General features: G+C 36.8%; 1 protein-coding gene across 2 annotated transcripts in view; it reads left to right on the top strand.

Moving 5' to 3' along the window:
- The window catches only part of Fut8 (fucosyltransferase 8), a 215,279-nt gene that overhangs the window by 117,868 nt on the left and 74,929 nt on the right, over positions 1-22,482 (top strand). For both annotated transcript variants that reach the window (XM_013115426.3, XM_040742877.1), the window contains 2 exons: positions 1,251-1,366; positions 1,477-1,639. In XM_013115426.3, the coding sequence (XP_012970880.1) occupies positions 1,251-1,366; positions 1,477-1,639 (279 nt within the window). The remainder of the gene's footprint in view (positions 1-1,250; positions 1,367-1,476; positions 1,640-22,482) is intronic.

Raw genomic sequence — 22,482 nt, 5'->3', positions numbered from 1 at the left:
AGACTTTGGAATAGTAATCTACCATTATTTAATATTCACAATTTTGCAAAATAATATTTGTGTGTTTTTCCTATGAGTGTTGTGATAATACCAGAAAACTTCTATCTTTAAGCAACAGCCATTTCTTTGTCCTGTTATTGTTTTGGAAGTCAGAACTCAGAAATGATCTCTACTGAGCTGGAACCAAGGTATTTAAGGGCAGTATTTCATAGCAAAGCTCCGAGAGAAAAATGTTTCCTTTTCCAGTTTCCAAAAGGATGCATTTTTCACTCCTTGGTTCTTCCTGCATCTTAAATGCGAGCAGCCATGTACCCTTTTCTATCTGTAACAAAGCCTCCCTATTTCTCTCTCTTCTGTGGATACTTGTGATTACATTTACTACCCACCTAGATCACATGGGATAGTCTCCCAGCCTCAGGATCCTTAATGACATATTTCAAATTGTCTTTTGTCCTATAAAGCAAAGTTCATAAATTCCAGAAATTAAGATGCATGTACCTTTGGAAGATCACTGTTTTAGGCTACCACCAAGTTTTATTTATGTATTTAGGCAAAAGTGGAATGCAGAGAACTGGTAAAAGTCACATAAGAGCAAGCATGTTAGAAATTAGCCAAGTTTGCAAAGAAGTAGAACAGATAGGTTGGAGTTCCTGTGTTATTATTCAACAGTTTATATTACTAAATGATTTTGTTTGTTTTGGACAGAAATAAAGGAGACAATCTCCATGTTTTCTATTGTATTTCTCTTCTATCTTATCTTTCCCTTCCCTATAAAACCATTGCTAGATGTGAATTCACAAATTCAAACAGTTATATAATCTGATACAGAGATTAATGCAGTATTACTTTCTTTGATATTTAATATATCTGTAGAGACCCTTTCAGATTCATGTTACTCTCTTTAAATCACTTTACCTTCTCTTACATCTTTGTTAATTTTATCACCACTCTGAAATTGACCATTTTGCCACCAAAGGTGATACCCCAAATAAGGATAAGTTTTCAGGAAACAGCTCTAAAGATTTCTTGGCTCTCAGGAGATCTTATATCTCAACTACATAATTCATTTCTGGTCTTGTTCATTCTCATGCCAGTCCTTATGATTAATCCTATACAGTTGAAAGGATTCACTTTGTAACTCTTTTTTGGTACGCTTAATAGCCTATAGCGATACTAATAAGTATGGTATGCATATGTTTTGTTATGTAATATAAAAGGTAAATATTCACATTTCCATCTCTGAACTACAGAATACCAGAAGGCCCTATTGATCAGGGGACAGCTACAGGAAGAGTCCGTGTTTTAGAAGAACAGCTTGCTAAGGCCAAAGAACAGATTGAAAATTACAAGAAACAAGCCAGGAATGGTATGTGATTATGCACATTCTTTTCCGTTTTTATATAGTGACTTTAGCACAAATATTGAAAATTCCTCTCACCAAATGTTAGGAATACTCATACTTTCTATTCTTTGCAGGTCTGGGAAAGGATCATGAAATCTTAAGAAGGAGGATTGAAAATGGAGCTAAAGAGCTCTGGTTTTTTCTACAAAGTGAATTGAAGAAATTAAAGAAATTAGAAGGAAATGAACTCCAAAGACAAGCAGATGAAATTCTTTTGGATTTAGGACATCATGAAAGGTATTATGTCCCTACATGCTTCATATGGGTTTCCATAAAGATTATAATTTATGAATGCGACATTGAGACATTTTCTAATTTATGTGCTGATTGGTAAGTAATATTGTGTTTAAGAGTGGTGTCAGTTATCAATACATGAAAGTGTCTCCTGCCAAAGTGTGTTGTAACAATGAGTATTTGAAGCAGAGCATGTGTACTTACAGTGCACTGGAATTCACACCCAGGCTGCACTTCTTGTTTCTAATTCCCAAACATTGCATACTTAAAAATAGCACCTTTAAAGGGTTTCTAATGAAAGGTTAGCAAGTTTGGGGTAAAGGAGAGTTTTCTGCTAATTTTTCTGTTAATTTTCTAGAGAGGTGTACTTAGTAACTGCCCATCTAAATTTGTTTTTCCTATTTACACATTTCCAGTGATAAGCAGTTTATGATCTATAAGAAAGAAAATGTTTTGATGTTTGTGTTCCTGCAGAAAAAAATGTACATGAGAATCATTCTAAATAAAGTGAAATATCCTTTGGCTTTTTATAATTAAAAACCTGTGTTCTCAGTAAGATTCTCATGTGAATTACTGCATTCTTAGTGAACAACAAAAGAAGAACAGTTGTGTTAGTATAAGCTACCACTGTAAAGAGAAAATGAATTACCCATACAAACAAGACAGTCACATATATTAACGTCATCAACAATATTACAATAATTTTGAAAGATTGATCTCCTGACTTAAGTGAAATTACTTACAAAAATCTGAGTGTACTAGGATGATTTTAGCAGTTTATAGAAATATTATAATATGGATTTCTAGGGTTGTTGAATTTCTAGGCCCCAAACTAGGCAGTCCCTTTGAAATTTTTACCCTAGGTAGCAGTAAGGCCATACTTGGACCATTAGACCAAATGTTGACTAATTCAATCCTTAATAGGCTTCTACCCTAAAGCTAATTCCCTATTCCAAGCTTCTATTAAACAGGCCTTTGTGTTTCTGTGGTTTGTTTATTGCAGTTTCATAGAGAAATGCATACTAAAACAAGATTTGATGTAAGTAGATTATGTGGTATAAAACCAAATTTGAATATTGACTTCTGATGAAATGGTTACTCAAATGATTTAGTTAAATTACTTGATGAGGGTTTAATTCTCAGGTCTTTTTCTAAATGAATATAATTTTAAATTATTTTAAATATATTTTGTGCATATGCTTTCTAATTATGTATATAAACAAAAAATGAATACAATAAACAAGTCCATGATAAATGTCTATAAATTACCATTATGTTTTTCGGTTAGTTGAACTTTTAAAAAAATTATACTAAGTCCTGGCAGTATCATTTAGTGTATATTAAATAATGATATTTCACTGAAAACAAGATGCAAAGCACAGGGTAGTAATTTAACTCCAGGAAGACAGGTTAGAAAGTCGTAACACAAATAATGAGCAAACACAGCAACGGATTAGAGAAATAGTCTTTAAAAATAGTGATATGCAAGCTGGAAGGATTTGTACCATAAAGAAAACATCCTCATATTGGCCATTTTTAAATCCTTAAAGTTTAAGAACTGTATATTTCTCTGCTGGACTTTGTCTTTATTTTTCTTAGGCATTCTCTCTTTCTTCATTCCTTTTTTCCTTCCTTCTTTCTATCTCCTTCTTTCTCTGTTAAGTTCACAGAATATTAGAGAAAATACCATTAATAATTGTTATTTACACTAAAACCGGTGTCTTCTTTTATTTACATCTTAATTTATGGTGCACTTGTTATCTGTTTTATAGATTTTGTAGCAGCCCAAATTATGGTATGTAAGCTATCTCTGAACTAAAAATTTGATTTTCTGAAAAATCAGTTTTTGTGTTAATGTATTGATTTCTTGTTTAGATTTCTCTGTGAACCTCTTTTTTGTTCAACAACTAAGGAACAAACTCTTAAGGGTGTTACTGAGTCATATAATTTACTGATAAATGATGGATTGTGGCTATAACTTAGTAATAGAATGTTTTCTTTGAAGTGCTTGGCCTTGGATCAACTGCCAAAACCCAAATTGTGACTACATAAGTTGCACACTTTTAATGATTTGTTAACTATACATACATATTATATAATGATTACCACAGTTAAATGAGTGAACATAATCTTTACCACAGCATTAATGTATGTGTGTGTATGTGTGTGTGTGTGTGTTTTGATAACGTGATGTCTTACAAGTTTTGAACAAACCAATCAACCATTACTAACCCATGCCAGTACCCAGAATTTATTTCATCTCATAACTGACTGTTTGAACCAATTGATAATACCTTCACATTTCTCCTACTTTCTAACCCTAGGCATACCATGCTTATATGAGATTGAAGTTTTATCTCTAAGTAAACACATTACTGTATTTGTTTTTCTCTTACTGGCTCATTTCACATAATATAATACCCTACAGATTTATTCATGATGCTAGAAATGACACGGTTTCCTTTTCTTTTAAAAAGTTTATTGACAATTTATATATAGTCTATGGAATGTTGCATGATTGTCTCTATCCACCATTTCTCATCCCCAACCCTGCCTCCCCCGGATTCCTTAACAGGTCCTTCTCCCAACTTTATGTCTTCTTTGCCTTTCAATTTTATGGATTTTTATGTTGTGGTGTGTGTGTGTGTGTGTGTGTGTGTGTGTGTGTGTGTGTGTGTATCTGTGTATCTAATCATCAGTTAAGAGACACATAGATTGTTGCTATAGATTAGCTATTGTGAATAATGATGGTGTAATTCAATATATTGATTTTATTTCATCTGGATATTTACTCACAAGTGGGATTGGACATGTGTTCCATAGTTGTATTTTTAAGTGTTTTCACCAATTTGTAGTCCCAAGAGAATTTATTTCTTTTCTCTTCTCTAACTCTTCCCTGTCTTCCTGACCCCTCTCTTTGTTTGCAACAGGGCTTCTCTGTGTACCTCAGGTTGGCCTCAAACTCATTCTTATCTTGCAGTAGTATCCCTTATCCTAGAATATAGACATAGACCTCTATATCTTGCTCTCATATATATTTATTATTATTCTCTCATATATTATATCCTGGCTGTAGTTTCCCCTCCCTCCATCCTTTCTTCCCAGTCCCCCCACCCTGCCATCTCTCCTCCTCCTTTTCCCTTCAGAAATAAGACTAGGCACATTCCCTCATATTAAGGCAGGACAAGGCAATCTAGTAGGAGGAAAAGGGTCCCAAAAGCAGGCAAAAGAGTCGAGTCAGAGACAGTCCTCCTCTCCCATTGTTAGGAGTTCCATAATAATGCCAATCTAAACAAACATAACATGTATGTAGAAGATCTAGGTCAGACCCATTCACGTTCATTAATTCTTGGTTCAGTGTCTGTGAGCCCCTATGGGCCTTGGCTAGTTGATTCTATGGGTTTTTTGTTGTTGTTTGTTTTACTCCTCTGGCTCCTACAATTCTTCCTCCCTCTCTTCCTCAGTATTCTTCAAGCTCCCCCTAATGTTTGGCTATGGATCTCTGCATCTGTTTCTATCAGTTGCTGGATAAAGCCTCTCTGATGACATTTATGCTAGGTTCTAGTACAAGTATCATTAAGAATCATTTCATTGACTTGTTTTTTTTTTTCTGGTAATATTTGGTTTTATCCTCGGTCTTGGAGCTATACAGCCTCTGGTTCTTGGCCTTCCAGGTAGTGTCAGGCACGGGCTCCCTGTCATGACATGGGTCTCAAACTGGACCAGTCATTGATTGGTCACTCACACAATTTCTGCATCAGCTTTACCCTAGCACGTTTTGCAGACAGGACAAATTGTAGGTTACAGGTTTTGTGGTGTCGCAGTCCCTCTCCTGGAAGCCTTGCCTAGTTACAGAAAGTAGCTAGTTCAGGCTTTGTGTTGCCTGGTTCTAGGAGTCTTCGCTAGGGTCACCCTTGTAGATTCCTGGGACTTTCCATCGCACTACATTTCTACCTCAGCCCGCAACTCCCCCCCCCAATTCCAGTCTTCTTTCCCTGCCACCTGTCTCCTATTGCTGCCTCCACATGCCCCCAGTTCACCCACAAAAAAAAAAGATTTTCTTTTCCCTTCCCAGGGAAATTCATTCATTCCCCTGAGCCCTCCTTGTTACTTGACCTCTCTGGGACTGTGGATTGTAGTCTGGTTATCCTGTACTTTAGAATTAATATCCACTTATAAATAAGTACGTACCATGTTTGTCTTTTTGTGTCTGGGTTACCCCACTCAAAATTTTTTCAAGTTCCACCCATTTGCTTGCAAATTTCATGATGTTATTATTTTTAACAGCTAAGTAATACTCCATTGCATAAATATTCCACATTTTTTAATCCGTTCTTCAGTTGAGGAGTATCTAGGTTGTTTCCAAGTTCTGGCTATTATTCATAAAGTTGCCATGAACATAGTTGAGCAAGTGTCCTTGTGGTATGTTTGAGCATTCTTTTTATATATAAATGCTATTTAAAGTAGAAACAATCTTATTTTACATATCAATCCCAGTTCCCTTTCCCTCCCATCTTCCCATGTCCCCCACCAACCCCCCATCTTAGCCTCCATTCACTCCCCAGGGAGGGCATTCTTTGGGTACATACCCAATAGTGGTATAGCTGGGTCTTGAGGTATATTGAGTCCCAATTTTCTTAGAAACCACTATGTTGATTTCCAAAATAGCTGTACAAGTTTGCACTCCCACCAGAAATGGATAAGTGTTCCCCTTGTGCCACATCCTCTCCAGTATGAATTGTCACTTTTGTTTTTATCTTAACCATTCTGACAGGTATAAGATGGAGTCTCAGAGTTGTATTGCTTTACATTTCCCTAATGGCTAAGGATGTTGAACTTTCTTTGTTTCTCAGCTGTTTGAGATTCCTCTGTTGAGAAATCTCTGTATAGATCTTTACTCCATTTTTAAATTGTATTATTTGCTTTGTTGGTGTTCAGTTTCTTGAGTTCTTTGTATATTTTTTATATTAGCCCTCTGTCAGATATGAAGTTGGTAAAAATCTTTTCCCAGTCTGTAGCCTGCCATTTTGATCTATTGATGGTGTTCTTTGCCTTACAGAGCTTTCCAGTTTCTTGAGGTCCCATTTATTAATTGTCAGTCTTAGTGCCTGTGTTATTGGTGTTCTGTTCAGGAAGTGTTTCCTGTGATAGTGTGTTCAAGGCTCACCTTTGCTTCTGTCAGATTCAGTGTATCTAGTTTTATGTTGAGGTCTTTGATTCACTTGGACTTGAGCTTTATGCGGGGTGATAGATATGGATCTATTTGTAGTCTTCTACATAGTGACATCCCAGTTAGACCAGCACCATTTGTTAAAGATACTTTCTTTTTTGTTCATAGGTGTGTGTATTTACTTCTGGGTCGTTTATTTGATTCCATTGATTGACCTGTCTATTTTTATGCCAGTGCTATGTGTCTATTTTTATTACTGTGTCTCTATAGTACAGCTTGAAATAAGGGATGGTGATTCCTACAGAAGCTCTATTATTGTACAGGATTGTTTTAGTTATCCTGGGTTTTTTGTTTTTCCATGCGAAGTTGAGTATTGTTCGTTCAAGGTTTGTAAAGAATTATGTTGGAATTTTGATGGGAATTGTATTCAATTTGTAGATTGCTATTTATGTCCTTTTTTATTATTTCCAGTCAGGTTGTCTATTTTTGCTCTGAGTACCTTATATATTTTAGTTATTATCCCATATTGGGGATATATAACTGGAAATTATTAAAAATTAGACATAATTAAAATTATAAGCAAGCATCATACTGTTATATTTATTATAGATCCATAGTTTTGAGTCAGGCAATGTGATATCTTTAGGTTTGTTCTTCTTTCCAAAGATAATTTCACATGTTATGAGTCTTTTTAGTTCCAAAAATTATTTTAAGAGTTCTTGATCTGGCTCTGTAAAAAATGGCATAGGATTTTTTATAGGGACTGCATTGAATCTATGAATCATTTTGTGCAGTATGGACTTTATGGCAATATTAATTCTTCCAGTCCATGAACATAGGATGTTCCATTTTGCATCATATTTTTTTATAATTTTATAGAACAGTGCATAAGTCTTTACCCCCTTTGACTGGTTATTCCTATTTTTTATACTATTGTAAATGGGGTTGTTCAAGTTTGTTATAGAGATGGTTTGCTAGTATATACAAATGTAAGTTCTGTATGTTGGTTTTGTGCCACTTAGCTTTGTCGAATATCTTATTAGTGCCACCAAATTTTGATGGTGTCTTTAGGGTTTTTTGTATATGTGATCATATCAAATCCAAACAGAACCATTATAACTTCTGATTTAGATTTCTTCTTCCTTTCTTTCTTTCCCTTCCTCCCTCCCTCACTTGTTTTCCTTGCTTGCTTAATTTGTCCATCTGTGACTACCAAAATCATGTTCAACAGAAGTATAGAGAGTGTTCCTGATTTGCCTCTATTGATCCACTTGGTCTTTTTAATGTGAATTTGGTTTCTTCATATTTGTTGAAGACTATTGTACCTAATGCATCAGGGATGTTCTCTTATAATCTTTTCTTGTACTGCCCTTACTTGATATAGCAGTAATACTGATCTTTTCAAAGGAGCTTGGAAAATTCTCATTTCTTTAATTTTATAAAGGTTGGCATTGATATTTTTTTCTTTAAATTCACATAGAATTCATCTACAAATGTACTTGGTTCAGGGTTTTTATTGTGATTACTAATCTAATGCCTTTGCTTATTTTTGGTTTCCTAAGAATTTCTGTTTCTTTATAATTCATTGCTGGGCTCCTCCCTGGCCTCAGTGGTTAGCTAGGCTGCCTTGAGGAAGTAGGGAGCATCAGCAGACACACAACAGTACTCAGGTTCTGTACTGCTCCAACTGTACACAAAGTACCACACAGTCTAGATTGGTCATCTTCATGTTTCTATGGCATCCAACTAGCTGTCACAAGTGGGTAGAGAATTTTAGGAGATTTTGAAAATAAATCATCTGATCAATAAAATAAGCACTGGTAATTGTATGCCAGACACTTTGAGTCCTTTTGACCTATAGAACTGGGCCTTATAGGCAATTCTTCTAGATAATGTAGTATTAACAGTATTTGATCTTATTAGTCATTGGGATAAGCTGTGTAGTAGACACAGACAATGAATAAGGGCTGGCAGTGGCAAAATGACTCAGCTAGTAAAATACCTGCTGCCAAGCCTGACAGCCTGAGTTTGATACCTAGGACCCACATAGTGGAAGGGGGATAACCAGCTCCTTCAAGTTTTCTTCTGGCTTCCACATGTGTACTGTCATATGCCTCCCCAACTGAATAAGTGTAATTTAAAAAATGAATAAAAGGATCAAGTGGATATGAAGTCAGAGCAATGAAACAGAAAGCCATTGACAAGATTTCGGAACAAAATCAAAATATAAACAGCAGTGCTTAGAGCTACATTGCAAAAGAAGAGCAATGTCCATGAGGGTGAAGACATCCAACTTGAAAGAGCAGAATAGACTTATTATCTTTATCTGAAAATTTGATTCATATGGCAAAAGATGCCATATGTCTGGAAGGGCATGAGCCTGGCAATCCCATGAGATCTCTCTGTTTGATAATCTTCAAGCACTAGTGGAGTGGATACCTTCTGAAGTGGTCCTGGGAAGGTGCCTTGAGAGCACATTTACCTCTATTCTAAGACAGAGAAACCTCATAGAGAACTGCAAGAGCCTCATTCAGAAGGAACCCTCAGGGAGGCGAGACTACTTCTTTTCTGTTATCAAGACTAGTGTAGCAGACTTACCAGGGAAAGACTTTCTTACAAGTGCTGCTGAGGTTGGCCAGGGTATCTCATAATCTGAAAAAGGAATTTGAGGGCTTCCTGTTTTATGAAGCCAATGTAAAAACTCTGGCTATAAAATTTTGCACTATGATAACTGAGAAGTGGGAACTAAATGTGGAGTCTTGTTATGACCAGGCTTAAAATGTGCCTGTAAATTTTCTCCCTAGATGAAATTTAGAGATTTTTAGAGAAATATCACAAAGCTATCAGCAGTTTGCTTTCCTTGTACCCTAAGCTACGCTTGACAAAGTCGTTGTCTACTATGTGTATATTGTGGGAGGTGGAGTTATCTGTTACACTTAGAACAATTGGTAGAGTTGTTCCTTTTTACATTGATCGCTTCAGTTGCTTTCAGAACTTTACAGTATAACTTCTATTCTTTTCCAGAACATTGAAGAAAGGGGTAAAGGACTACAGAATATTTGCCATTGTCAGTGGACAGGCAGACATGGTACTTTTGAAATGTTAGCAGACTTCCAGCAGGCTCTTGTTTTGGTTTAGATGATACAAGCAGTGACACAAATATTAGATGGAAGAGCTGTACTCTGGTAAAGCATATTTACACTATAGGGCAGTGAAAAATTTCAGTTTCATTGTTACTGTTGCTGTTTCCTAAAAAATGTATTGACTTGTACAAAGTCCTTTAGGGAAAAATCTCTAGGGGCAAACCTCTGTTACCTTTGTAGCTGGTCCCTTGATGGGATTACTGCATTTGCTCTGTGAAATGGTAGAAAATACTGAATCTTATCAGGAGTACTTGGTTTTAGAAAGCCAATAATTTAATAATAAACAAACTTGACTTTCAGGTCAGACTACTTGAAAGATTCCCTGGTGTTCAGAAAGATAACCTAGAGACTCAGCTCACCTCTGAGTGTTACCATAATGATTAAACCCTAAGTGTAAACAGTGGAACACTATTCAGGAGCCTACAGATATATTCTCAAAAGAGTACCTCAAAGCTCTTAAAATGTTTATGTCTAGTTCCCTCAGTAATGCAAATGCTCAGTTTTACTTCATCAGGGGTATGCTTGCCAACACAAATCAAAAGAAATGTCTGTCTCTCCACTGAACTTCTTTGTCCGAGAATTAAATGGAAATACTGAGGAGATTATATAAAACTTCAATTCACCATTTGTCAAGCCTTTCAACTGTCTGAAATCAAGGATTTTCTTTGTATTGTGTATGTTATGCTGGAGGGTCCTGTGCAAGATAAAGATTGAGAATGAGTGCTGTGAAGCATTGTGTTAAAGTGTTTCAGCCTATACTCAAGGAATACCATGACAGATAAACCAAAGCCCTACACTTTTCTTTCTTTCTTTCTTTCTTTCTTTCTTTCTTTCTTTCTTTCTTTCTTTCTTTCTTTCTGTCTTTCTTTTTTTTTTTTGAAAGACTGAATCTCACTATGTAGTCCTAGCTGGCCTCAACCTCACAGAGACATACCTAATGTAATATAAATTGTAAGGTGGGAATTTAATGATAGACACATATCAACAAGCTCTATATGACTAAAAGTTGCAGTGTCCCAACAATAATTCACAAGCTGTTGGAAATATATAAAGCACAGGTATCTTTTCTTAATTTTCTAAGGCTGGTGAGATGGCTCATCTGGTAAAGGTGCCAAGCCTGGTAACCTGAGTTTCATCCCTGGGACCTATGTGGTAGAAAGAGAAAACCAATTTCTCTAAGCTGTCGTCTGTCTATTGCACATGTATTCTGAGACACATGCACACACGCACATGCACACACTTGCATGCCTTTTGAAGAAAAGCCATTAAGTATATTAAGTGATTTAATAACTGAATGTTTTTCCTTGTAATTCTCATTGAATACATTTGCTGTTGTAATCTACCTATTTTTGCTGTATTTGGTCTTTGTGCTTTTTCTGGTACCTTGAGTTTTGAGTTGAGATGTTTGAAATATTTTCTTTTTAATGTAGTGTTTATAACTTTAGATACACCCTTAGCACTCCTTCTGTATCCAAGTGTGAGCTTATTGTGTTTACATTTTGTTTGTCTTGATATATATCTTGATTTCCCTCTTATTTCTTCCTTGACTCATGGATTATTCACGAAAATTATCCTTCGTTTTCTGTACTCAGTATGGTACCCAGTATGATGGTCAGAGGAGATACCCTGGTGGTAAAGTATTTGTCTAGCATATGCAAGGCTCTGGTAAAGACAGGTCGAATAATATTTCCTTAATATGATTTTAATTTTATTATATTTGTTAAGCCTTATTTGAAGCATATCATGCATCTTGGAGAATGTTTCATGTATGCTTCAGAAGAACATGTTTTTTGGCTATTATTAGAATTTTTTTTGTCTGAGAGTTAACGTCTACTCTTTCCCCATTGATTTCCTGTTTGGATGATCTGTGCATTGCTGAAAGTGGGTTATCAAGTCTCCTGCTATTATTAGCTCTGTTGCTGTCAGTGTTTCTTTTTAGTTCTGTTAGTGTTTGCTTCGTCTATGTGCTACTATGTTGGGTATGTGTGTAATTGTTATAGCCTCATAATAAAGTAACCCTTTTGTTGTAATAAGTGACAAATGTTGGCTAAAAGTCCATTTTGTCTGACCTACTTATTGCCACCCTTCTTTTTGATTACTACTGCTTCACTCTCCTCTTTCCTTTTCCATCCCTCATAGTCTACGTCTTCTAAACTAAATGGAATCTCTTATGTGCAGCTTCTTGTTGGATCTTACTTTTTATCAGCCAATTCGTGTCCTTTATAATCTCAAGTAACTGTAAATTATAATGGACTTTTCCATGAGCAGGGCTTATCAGTCTGCAGCTGAAAGGATCTAGTCCTTCATTGCACAGTTGTAGGATTTGTAGATCTGTCTCTGAGAGCACAGACCCAGCTTAGGCAGAACTGCTCTAAGACCAGAGCTGAGAGATCAGGATTGCTGGGTCTCACCGAGGTTCTGGTGCTGAGAAAGGTAAAGAAGAGTTTCTTTTTTTTCCCCTACTTGATGCTGTTATGTATGGTGAAGGCACTATGTTCTCTCTTCTGGATCATGACTACTATAGTTTATTACTCTAAATACCTGGCACTAAACATAGCCTGGAAGCTAAATACCATGTTTATATCTGAGATTTGGCTTACCTGAGAATTTTAGCAAGACAGTATTTATTTGACTAATCTATTATGTGTGATCGAATAACTGACAGGACCTTATGTACTGCCAAAGTGTGTAGTTACCTGGTAGTGATTAGTAAAAGCCTTGACTTTTAGAGGGTTTTTAAGGAATCTAGGTGGCTATAGAATTGACTCAGTAGTTAAGGGCACTGGTTTCTCTCACAGAAGACCTGGGTTTGATTCCTAGCTTCCATATGGCAGCGCACAATCATCTCAAACTCCAGTTCCAGGGACCCAGTGCCCCCTTATGACCTCTTTGGGCACCAAGCACATATGTGGTTCACGTCTATCCATGCAGGGAAAACACACACATCAAATAATAAAATTTATGAATCTTATATACAAATGAAGAACTTAGAAGAATATACTGCATAGTAGATTAATCCCTGCTACATGGATCTCAAGCCATAGTACCACTAGATCTCCAGTTAAGTTCATTTTAGTCATTGCTTGCTACTGTTTCAGAGTCATGCAGCCAAGTAGTTTTTCTTGTTTGGCTTTTGCTTTGCTGTTTTTTGTATCATTAATCACAAATGCCCTCACCTCCCTTCTTTAAAGTAGTGAAATGGAAGTTTTATTATATATAAGCTACTCTAAATTTAGTGCTTAGATTTATACCTTAACTTCTGAGTATTGTGGATTTTTGTATTATCACCCTTTGGATTGTTGCAGAGACATATTGACTTAATCACTACCACTTTGATTCTTTTGCCTTCTTTATCCTGCCAGATACCAATTTATGAAATAGTTGCTGGAGTATCTTCTTTCTGCTTTTAAATGACAGCAATTATTGAACTTCACACTGAAGGACAGAAAGGCTCATAGAGCCAAATAGTCAATGATCTATTTCTCAATTAAGTTGACTAAAGCTCTTGAAAAAATGATCTGGGAAGCAGCACAAACATCCCCATTTCTAAGTCTGTATCATCTCATTATCAATAATATGTAATGACAGCATTGTTAATAGCAGACTTATATGTGTTCTCCAAATAATAGGTGATACTTATGGCTGAGTACCTACCCTTATTAGAAATTGACAAAATGCCATAATGGAGGTTAAGAAAGGACTTTGGAGATAAGGAATATAGTTATCTGTCTAATAATAGAGAAAGATTGATAGCTTGTTAATGACTTGTACATTGTATGATTAAGTCTTTGATCATAGCTGTTGTTGTAACCTAGTAACTTTGTTTTGTTTTCCCATTGTTTTTGAAAGTCTTAAGAATTGATGTTCCCACCCTTGAAAAGTTAAGTTTTGCAATTCTTCAGATCAGATCCTTGTGTTTTATGTCACACATACATCCGCGAGGGGATGAAAAACTTAATTTCTTTGAGTTTGAGATTCTTACTAACCTTTAGTGTATATCGTCTTCCTTAACTTTTAAATTTATTTGGACAAAATATTTCTCTGTGGACATCCAGGAGTATTTTCAAGTGATAATAGAACGTTCTTCCTAGTACATATGAGCACAGGTAGATACTTGCTTGGAAAGTTTACGTTCTGTTTATCCCTTAATCTGTGTCTACCAAGCACTAATTCTCCATCTTCTTCAAGGAATGCCCTTCCTTCTTAAAATAAAGTTTGCATTAAGAATCTAGGTGGAAGAATATACTATATCTAGAAGCCATTGTTTTGCCTGCCTCTATTGTCATTTGGGAGGGGGAGGTCCCAAACTGAAGAATGATTTACATATTAAAACTAATGATTTACCAAGGATTGTGTGATTCCAGTCACTAATGATACAGTGTCTTCATTCATTATCAATACAAACACATTATCAATCCAGTAACCAACTGAAGTAAGCAGAATTACAGTAGTCCCCTCTTATCTGTTGCTTACTCTTATCTGTTGTTTTGCTTTCTAGTCTGTTAGCCATTGTTAACCACCATCCAAAAATAATAAATGGAAAATTCCAGAAATAAACAATTTACAAGCTTTAAATTCACATAATTCCAAGTAGCACAGTGAGGTCTCATGCCATCTTTCCAGGATGTGAGTCATCTCCTTGTATATCCAGTGCATACTGCATATGCTAACTGCCAGGAAGTCACTAGTAGCTATCTATCCCTGTTGCCAGGTGGAATATCACAGCAGTGTTGCCATGCTTGTTTTCACGTAGTCCTTGCTGTTATTAATAATACCTAAAAAGTGCAGAGGTAGAAACATCAAGTTTTACTATGTATAATTTATAAATTAAACATTACCATAAGTTTCTATGTATCGGAGAAAATGGTACTGTATATGGCTTCAAGCACCCATGGGGTGGCGGTCTCCAAATGAAGCTCTGATGGATAAGGGAGAGTTACTCCAAACCTATTTGTAGCTATACTTAGACCTAGAGAAGTGAGATACCTGTGTCAGTTACTTGTTACTGTGATCAAAACCTGACAAGAGACAACATGGAAGACAAGGTTCATTTTGATTCTCAGTGTGAGAGTATGGCCTAATGTGGCAGGAAACTCAAGGTGGCAGGAAGGGCATTAAGCGTCTAGTCACATTGTTTGCAGTAAGGAATCACAGAGATGAACGCAGGTGCTCCTTGCTTTTTCTGTTTTATTCAATCTGGGCCCCCAACACAGAGAATGGTGCTGCTCACATTCAGGGAGAATCTTTAGTCAAGCCTTTTTGAAAATACCCTCATTGACTTTCACAAGAGGTGCTATGCCATGGTTATTCTAAATCTAATGAAATTGATAATGAAAGTAAACATCACAGCAACTTTACACGAATTTCAGATAATTTTTCTTGTCTATGATCCCCCAGGGACTAGACTTTGCAGCAGTCTCCCTTAGTCAAGTTTATTTTAGTATGTGTTGATCTTCTTCAGATTATTCTTGTATGGATTATAACTGTAGTGGCCCTTGAGGGAATTCTTTTATGCTTTAGTATTTTGAATCAGAAATAAACAAAAACCTTCTTTATTATAGTTTCTTTGATAGCAAAATTGGGACAGACAATTAGACACCCTCCCTGTTAACATAAAAGTTTTATGACTAAGACAATAGAGAAATTACTTGTGAAAATGCAATAACACAAATATAGACAGCTTTTGAAATGAAGTTTGACAGCCCTCATAGCTGCTGACTCTAAAGTCACACATTCTGTTCTAATGTACCTTTTGTCATCAGGCATCTGTATTCTTCCCTCATTTTGCTGGTACCTAACCTTGCCTAGGCTTGCATCTGTTAAGCCTTGGTGTGGCCGCATATGAAGCCATCATCCTTAACTGCCCAACTCTGGGATTTTTTGATACTCAGTGATAAAAGCAAAGACAGCAACATTTCCAGCTTGGGGTTTTTTATATGGCTCAGGGTGTGGAATACCTGAAAAGTCAAGAGTTTCTGCAGAATGCTTTCTTAATCTTCATAATTTCCAGTAAAACGAGCCATAGCTTTCTGATTTGATTATATTCAGGTCTTTAACACAGAAAACTACATTTTGTAGGAATGCAACTTCTGGACATCATTGAGTTGGTGGATAAATAATGCAAATTTAACTTTGTGTCCTGCCATAATTGACTTATTTATGTGGTCTCTGATAGGGAGAAGAGGGAGGGTATTTTTAAATCAGACTTAATCTTAGACTGAGAATGGATTGATGGATATGTTGGTATTCTGACTGATTGTACCTTATTTATTTTTATACTAACATGTCAATTGTGGGTATTAATGGAATTCATGTGATGCTTCAATGTATGTATATATTGTGTAGTGACTAGATCTAGTCCACCTTTATATGTGCCCTATCTCCACTTTCTCACCCTCTAGCTATCACTATTTTATATTCAAGTTGACTTTTCAAAAACGCTCACATATGAAAGAAAAATGTGGTACTTGCTTTCTGTGTCTGTCATATTTCACTTAAGATAGTGTACATCAGTTTCATCCATCTTGGTGAGATTGACAGGATTTCTGTCTTCTTTATGGCTGAACCATATTCAGTTGAAACTTCATCTCAAAAACTGGCTGTGCTTGTATTTTTTGTATTTTCTCTTGAGTTGTTTTTCTATTTTTATAGTTCTAAAACATTTCTTGTGAAAGTGTATACAGGGGTAGGGAGGAGGGGAGGGTGGTGTGTGTAATCTGTCTCAATTATACCACTAAGGGAAAAATAACAAGGAAGGTTTTTTTGATGCTTATTGTGCTGGCTAGTTTTATGTCAGCTTGATGCAAGCTAGAGTCATCTGACAGGAGGGAATATCAACTGAGATAATACCTCCATAAGACGTTTTCTTAATTAGTGATTGATGGGAAAGGGCCCAGCCCATTGTGGGTGCTGCCATCCCTGGACTGGTGGTCCTCGCTGTTACAAGAAAAACGCAGGCTGAGCAAGTCAGTAAGGAACAGTTCTTCATGGCCTCTGCATCAGCTCCTGCCTTGGTTTCCCTTAATGAGCTGTGACTTATGATTATGTAAATCAATAAACCCTTTCTTTTCCCAAGTTGTTTTGGTCATGGTATTTTATCACAGCAGTAGAGACTCTTAACAAATTTCATCCTATTTAAGGGTAGGCATCTAGATTTCATCCTCCTCTTCTTCCTCCTCCTCCTCTTCCCCCACTCCTTATGTATACAGTGTTCTGCTTGCATACCAGAAGAGGGCACCAGATCTCATTATAGATGGCTGTTAAGGAACATTTGTTTGCTGGGAATTGAACTCAGGACCTCTGCAAGAGCAACCAGTGCTCTTAACCTCTGAGCCATTTCTCCTGCCCCTGATTCTACTTCTTAGTTACTGTGACTATTGCAGCAAAAAACATATTTCATGACATGCTGATTATACTTCCTTCAGAAACCAGATATGTATTTAGACCATATGATTGACCATCCCTACTGATAGTGTCTGAGAGTTCCTCTTTCTTTCAATCGTGTGTGTGTGTGTGTGTGTGTGTGTGTGATATTAGTTGGTTAAACTGATTAAAAGTATTATTTTTACTTTCCTATGTCAAATGATACTGAGCACTTTTCTTTTTTATATTTAGTCATCTTGTAGTTTGATCATTCTGACTTCTACACAGGTTGGGATGGAATAAATTGCCAAGAGTTAGTACTAATATAAATTGGTTTGAAATAAACTACTTTTTTAATTTATCAATTCATTGAGAGATACAAATCTCTGTTTCCATTTTTGATGGTACAGAATTTCTTGATTTCTAAGAACTGAATCTATAAACCATAGCTAGGTGTAGAGGCTTATACCTATAAGCCCAACATTTTAGAGATCGATATAAGAAAATCACAAGTTTGAAGCTGGACTGGACTGTATTGCAGGAGCCTGTTTTAGGAAAAAAAAAAATAAGAGGAGAGAGAGCCCAAGACACAACAATTGGATTTTCTTCCAAGTAAGGCTTAATATGTTTCCCTATACTTGAAACTATAACTGTTAATAAAACTTACTGCTTTTTGTCCCCATGTATGTACTTATGTGCATGTGTATTCATATGTTTATTTTAATTTTAAAACTAAACATATTAGGTTTCCTTCTTTCCTCCAGTAGGCATTTGCTAATAGAGTGGGTTTTTATTCCATTGTGCCTTATCTCCAGCAGTATTATTGCTATTTAACACAAAGATTTGCAATGAGTGGATGTTGTGATGCCTATGAAATATAAAGAACTATGAGTGTGTTGTAATAGCGATTTATGAAACTGAGAAAATGTTATAAATTTCCAACTGTGCATTTCTGCACAATTATAGTTAAAGACTTCTGTGCTTCTTGGGTGAAATCATAATTCCATGTGGTCAGTGTGTTAAGCAGGTTTGCATTACCATAATAAAGTATCTGAAAGAGTTGGTCTCATGAAGTGAAGAGTGAAGAGACTTCTGGCTCAGATCCAGCTGAAGCCCTTCCAGTATCATGAGAGATGTGTGTGGAAGAGCTTACATGGCCAAACAGAGAGAGAGAGAGAGAGAGAGAGAGAGAGAGAGAGGGAGGGAGGGAGGGAGGGAGGGAGGGAGGGAGGGAGGGAGGGAGGGAGGGAGGGAGGGAGGGAGGGAGGGAGGGAGGGAGGGAGGGAGGGAGGGAGAGAGAGAGAGAGAGAGAGAGAGAGAGAGAGAGAGAGAGAGAGAGAGAGAGAGATGAATGATATCACATAGCCTCTTTTGAGAGTGGTCCCAAGAATCTTAGGACCTCCTTCAAGATAACTATCCCTTCCCAATCTACCTTCCAGTGCTGCTACCCTGGAGATTAAGACTTAATCACAGTGGGCCCTTGGAGACAGGATACTCAGAGAACCCTCAAGCCGTAGAAAGTGGTAACATTTAACTTAGTAACTATAAAAGAATATTGTAGGGTATACAGTATTCCAGATGGAACTCAGTTTGATGATATGAAAGAAATTTAAATTTAAAACTGTTCTCAGTGTGTAACCTAGCAAGTTAATTTGCTAATGGGGTAGTTAAAATTTTCTTCTGCATACAATGAAATTATTTTCAAATTAAATAATAATAACAAATATAAAAATTAATAAAACACTATACTTTAGACTCTTACCCATGTTCAAAAATGGTGAAAATGAAATTAGTAAGCTAAGCTTCAGAATGTCCTGTGAGTAGGTAATATTAATACCAATACATGCCTAAAATTCTTTGAAAGTAACCCATTGAGTCACTGTCTTCTGTTATGTCCATTATTCTATTAACTTAGGCTGAGTATTCTGAACTGTGTGTTAAGATTTTAATTGTCATTTTACACCAATATTTTTCCTTTTCAAATGTGTTATCACTTATTCACTGTGTAATCAATCATTCATAGTCCAAATGATTATGTGAGCTGTCAGTTTTAGTTCCTAAATGATGTAATATTTAGTCAAGAACTAGAAATAAAAGAGTTACTGAGACTATGTCACAGTTGTTGAGGACTCATTTCCACACTTATTAACTGAGTCCTTCTGATTTATCAGTCCTCTTGTTCAGATCTTACAGGGGACTGAATACTGGGTCATTTTTATGCCTAGCTGCTCTTACCACATATTACTGTTATCCCCAACCAGTAACTCCTTCTTCCCCTTAGTTGTATGAGAGTATTAGTCTGTACTTTTTGTTCTCAAGGTAAACAACACTGTAAAAAAAACTTTCTGAGAATTTCTGGAATTGGGACCCATGAATAGAAGGCGAGAAAGAAGGAGAGGGAGGGAACCAACGTGGGGGAGCATGGTACTATGTTGGTTATTTAAGGTTAATCTAGGAAAGTTGTGAAGATGATATTTGAATAAATATTTGAAGGACATTTGGTTGATGTGGCTGGATATCTGGGTATTCTAGGGTAAAAAAGAATAATTTTAAATGCCCTAGAGTAACAATATGCTCGAATTCCTAAATGTTTACAGTGAGGTTGGTGTGACTGAAATAAAGTAAGCAATGAAGTCTTTAGAAAGAGATCAGAGGGCTGGAGAGATGGTTTAGTGGTTAAGAACACTGACTGTTCTTTCAGAGGACCTGGGTTCAATTCCCAGTACTTACAACTTTCTGTAACTCCAGTTCCAAAGTACCTGACACCCATGGCAAAGCACCAATGCATATAAAATAAAAATTACTAATTAAAAAAAAAGAAAGAGATCAGATGAAATGAAGGACCATGTTGTGTGGAGTCATATTAGTAAGGTAGTAACTTTGGCTTTAATTTGTAAGTTATTTGAAGGGTCAACTCAATGTTAAGTGCAAAGCAGAAGTGTTATTTGATTATTAGGAGGATCTGGCCACTATGAATAAACTCTACACATAGTAAAGGCTGGGAGCTGGGAGAATTGTCAGAAAGCTGTTAAAATAATTCTCGTGTGAGAAGATGGTAGCCTACTTGGTAGCAGTACTGGTGGAGTTTCATAGTCAGGAACTGATTATGTTTTTATTTTCTGATAGATTACGTGGGGCCTGTTAGAGAAAGAGAGGATGCTCTTTAACTTTCTTTAATACCAAGTGCAATCCATTGTTTTTATTCAATGCAACATAAGTAAAACCATCTGCACCAGCTATAATGCATCTCTTTGTAGTTTTCAGGGTATTTTAGTTTATTGCCAGGGAATCTAATATGTTATAATTGAAATTACTAATGGCTACAGAGTGAGAAAGTATCTTCATAATTAGTTTTGATGAAAGAACAGCAAATAGAGCAAATTATAATCCAGGGGCAAAATTTGGCTCTTTTCCTATTTTTGTTAGTAAAGTTTTATTGGAACAGAGCCACGCCTATTCATTTACTTATTGCCAGTGGCAACTTTCCTGCTACAAAGGTAACAGAGGATGCTCCCTTTGGCAGTAGGCATATGAAAACTAGAATGATACAGAAAGTCCTATGGCCTCTACACAAGGGTAACATGAAAATCTATGAAGCATTGCATACTTCCAAAAAAAAAAGCAACAGAGGTTCATACAACCTAAAATCTTAGTGTGGTGATATATTATTTATGATTTATTAAAACTTGCCTGAGGGTTCAGAAAGCAAACTCGACCACAAGCAGTCAGAAGCTAGGAGGTGGTAGTACATACCTTTAATCCTAGGACTAAGAGGTAGATAAATGTCTGTGAGTCCAAGGCCACACAGATCTACACAAGATTGATCTAATCCTAAGGGTAAACAGCTCACACAAAGAAGATCTCAGCACCTGGGATCACACGCCTTTAATCCCAGCACTTGAGGGGTATAAAAGATAGGAGCAGGGTCTTCAGTAGGCAGTATCAGGATTCATTCTCCAACCACACTGAAGATAGGATGGCAATCATTCTCCAGCCACACTGAGAATAGGAAGACATTGAAGGATTCTCCAGCCACGGTGAGGAGAGGTCACAGTCCGAGGTTTGGTGGAGCCAGGATCATGCTTCAGTCTAAGATAGAGTGAGAGCTAGTGCCCGGCTGCTTTGCTTTTCTGATCTTCACTTGAAGATCAGAAGCTTGAAACCCAGTATCAGTCTAGTACCTATCCCTTTAAAGGAAAGAATTTGCCAATCCTTGTTTGTTTAATGTTTGTGTCAAGTTTTTCCTCTAATCTTTTCCCAGTCACTCAGAGTGGAATTTTTTTTTAATTTATTTATTTTTCAGTTTAAATTTAGAATAGAAACAAGGTTGCTTCACAAGTCAGTTCCAGGTCCCTCTCCCTTTCCCTCCCCTCCTGCTGTGCCCTCCCCCCAACCTCCCATTATCCTCTCATTTCCCCAGGGAGGGTGAGGCCCTCCATGGGGGTGTCCATAGTCTGTCATTTCATCCAGGGCAGGGCCTAGATCCTCCCCTAAGAGTTCAGGGTGAGAGTGGACCTCACATTGTTGGATGGGAGTCCAAAGTCCATGTGTATACTCAGGATGAGTACTGATCTACTGCCCAAGGCTCAATAGATTACCTAGGCCTCCTCACTGACACCCACATTCAGGGGGTCTTGATCAGTCCCATGCTGGATTCCCAGACTGATGCCTGGGATTCAAGAGTTAACCTTTGTCAGGTCAGCTGTTTCTGGGGGTTAAACCAGCCCAGTGTTAATCCCTTTGGTCATCAGTCCTCCCTCTCTGTTACTGGCTTTCTTGAGTTCAGCTCAGTACTTAACCATGGGAGTCTGCCTCTTCTTCTTCCATCAGCCACTGAATGAAGTTTCTGTTTCCCAGACTCTCTGGCCATGGGATTGTAGGCTGGCACTCCCCAGATCTATGTCTAAAATCCATATATGAGAGAGTACATGCCATGTTTCTCTTTTTGTGACTGGGTTACCTCACTCAGGATGGTTTCTTCTAGTGTCATCCATTTGCCTGCAAATTTCAGGATTCCATTGTTTTTTTTTTTTTTTCTGCTGAGTAATACTCCATTGTGTAAATGTACCACATTTTCTCTATCCACTCTTCAGTTGAGGGGCATCTAGGTTGCTTCCAAGTTCTGGCTATTACAAATAATGCTGCTATGAACATAGTGGAACAGACATCTT

Source organism: Mesocricetus auratus, unplaced genomic scaffold (genome assembly GCF_017639785.1).
Source record: "Mesocricetus auratus isolate SY011 unplaced genomic scaffold, BCM_Maur_2.0 Super-Scaffold_15014, whole genome shotgun sequence".
Taxonomy (NCBI): Eukaryota; Metazoa; Chordata; class Mammalia; order Rodentia; family Cricetidae; genus Mesocricetus; species Mesocricetus auratus.
The sequence above is the reverse complement of the archived record's forward strand: the minus strand, read 5'-3'. Positions and strand labels throughout refer to the sequence as shown.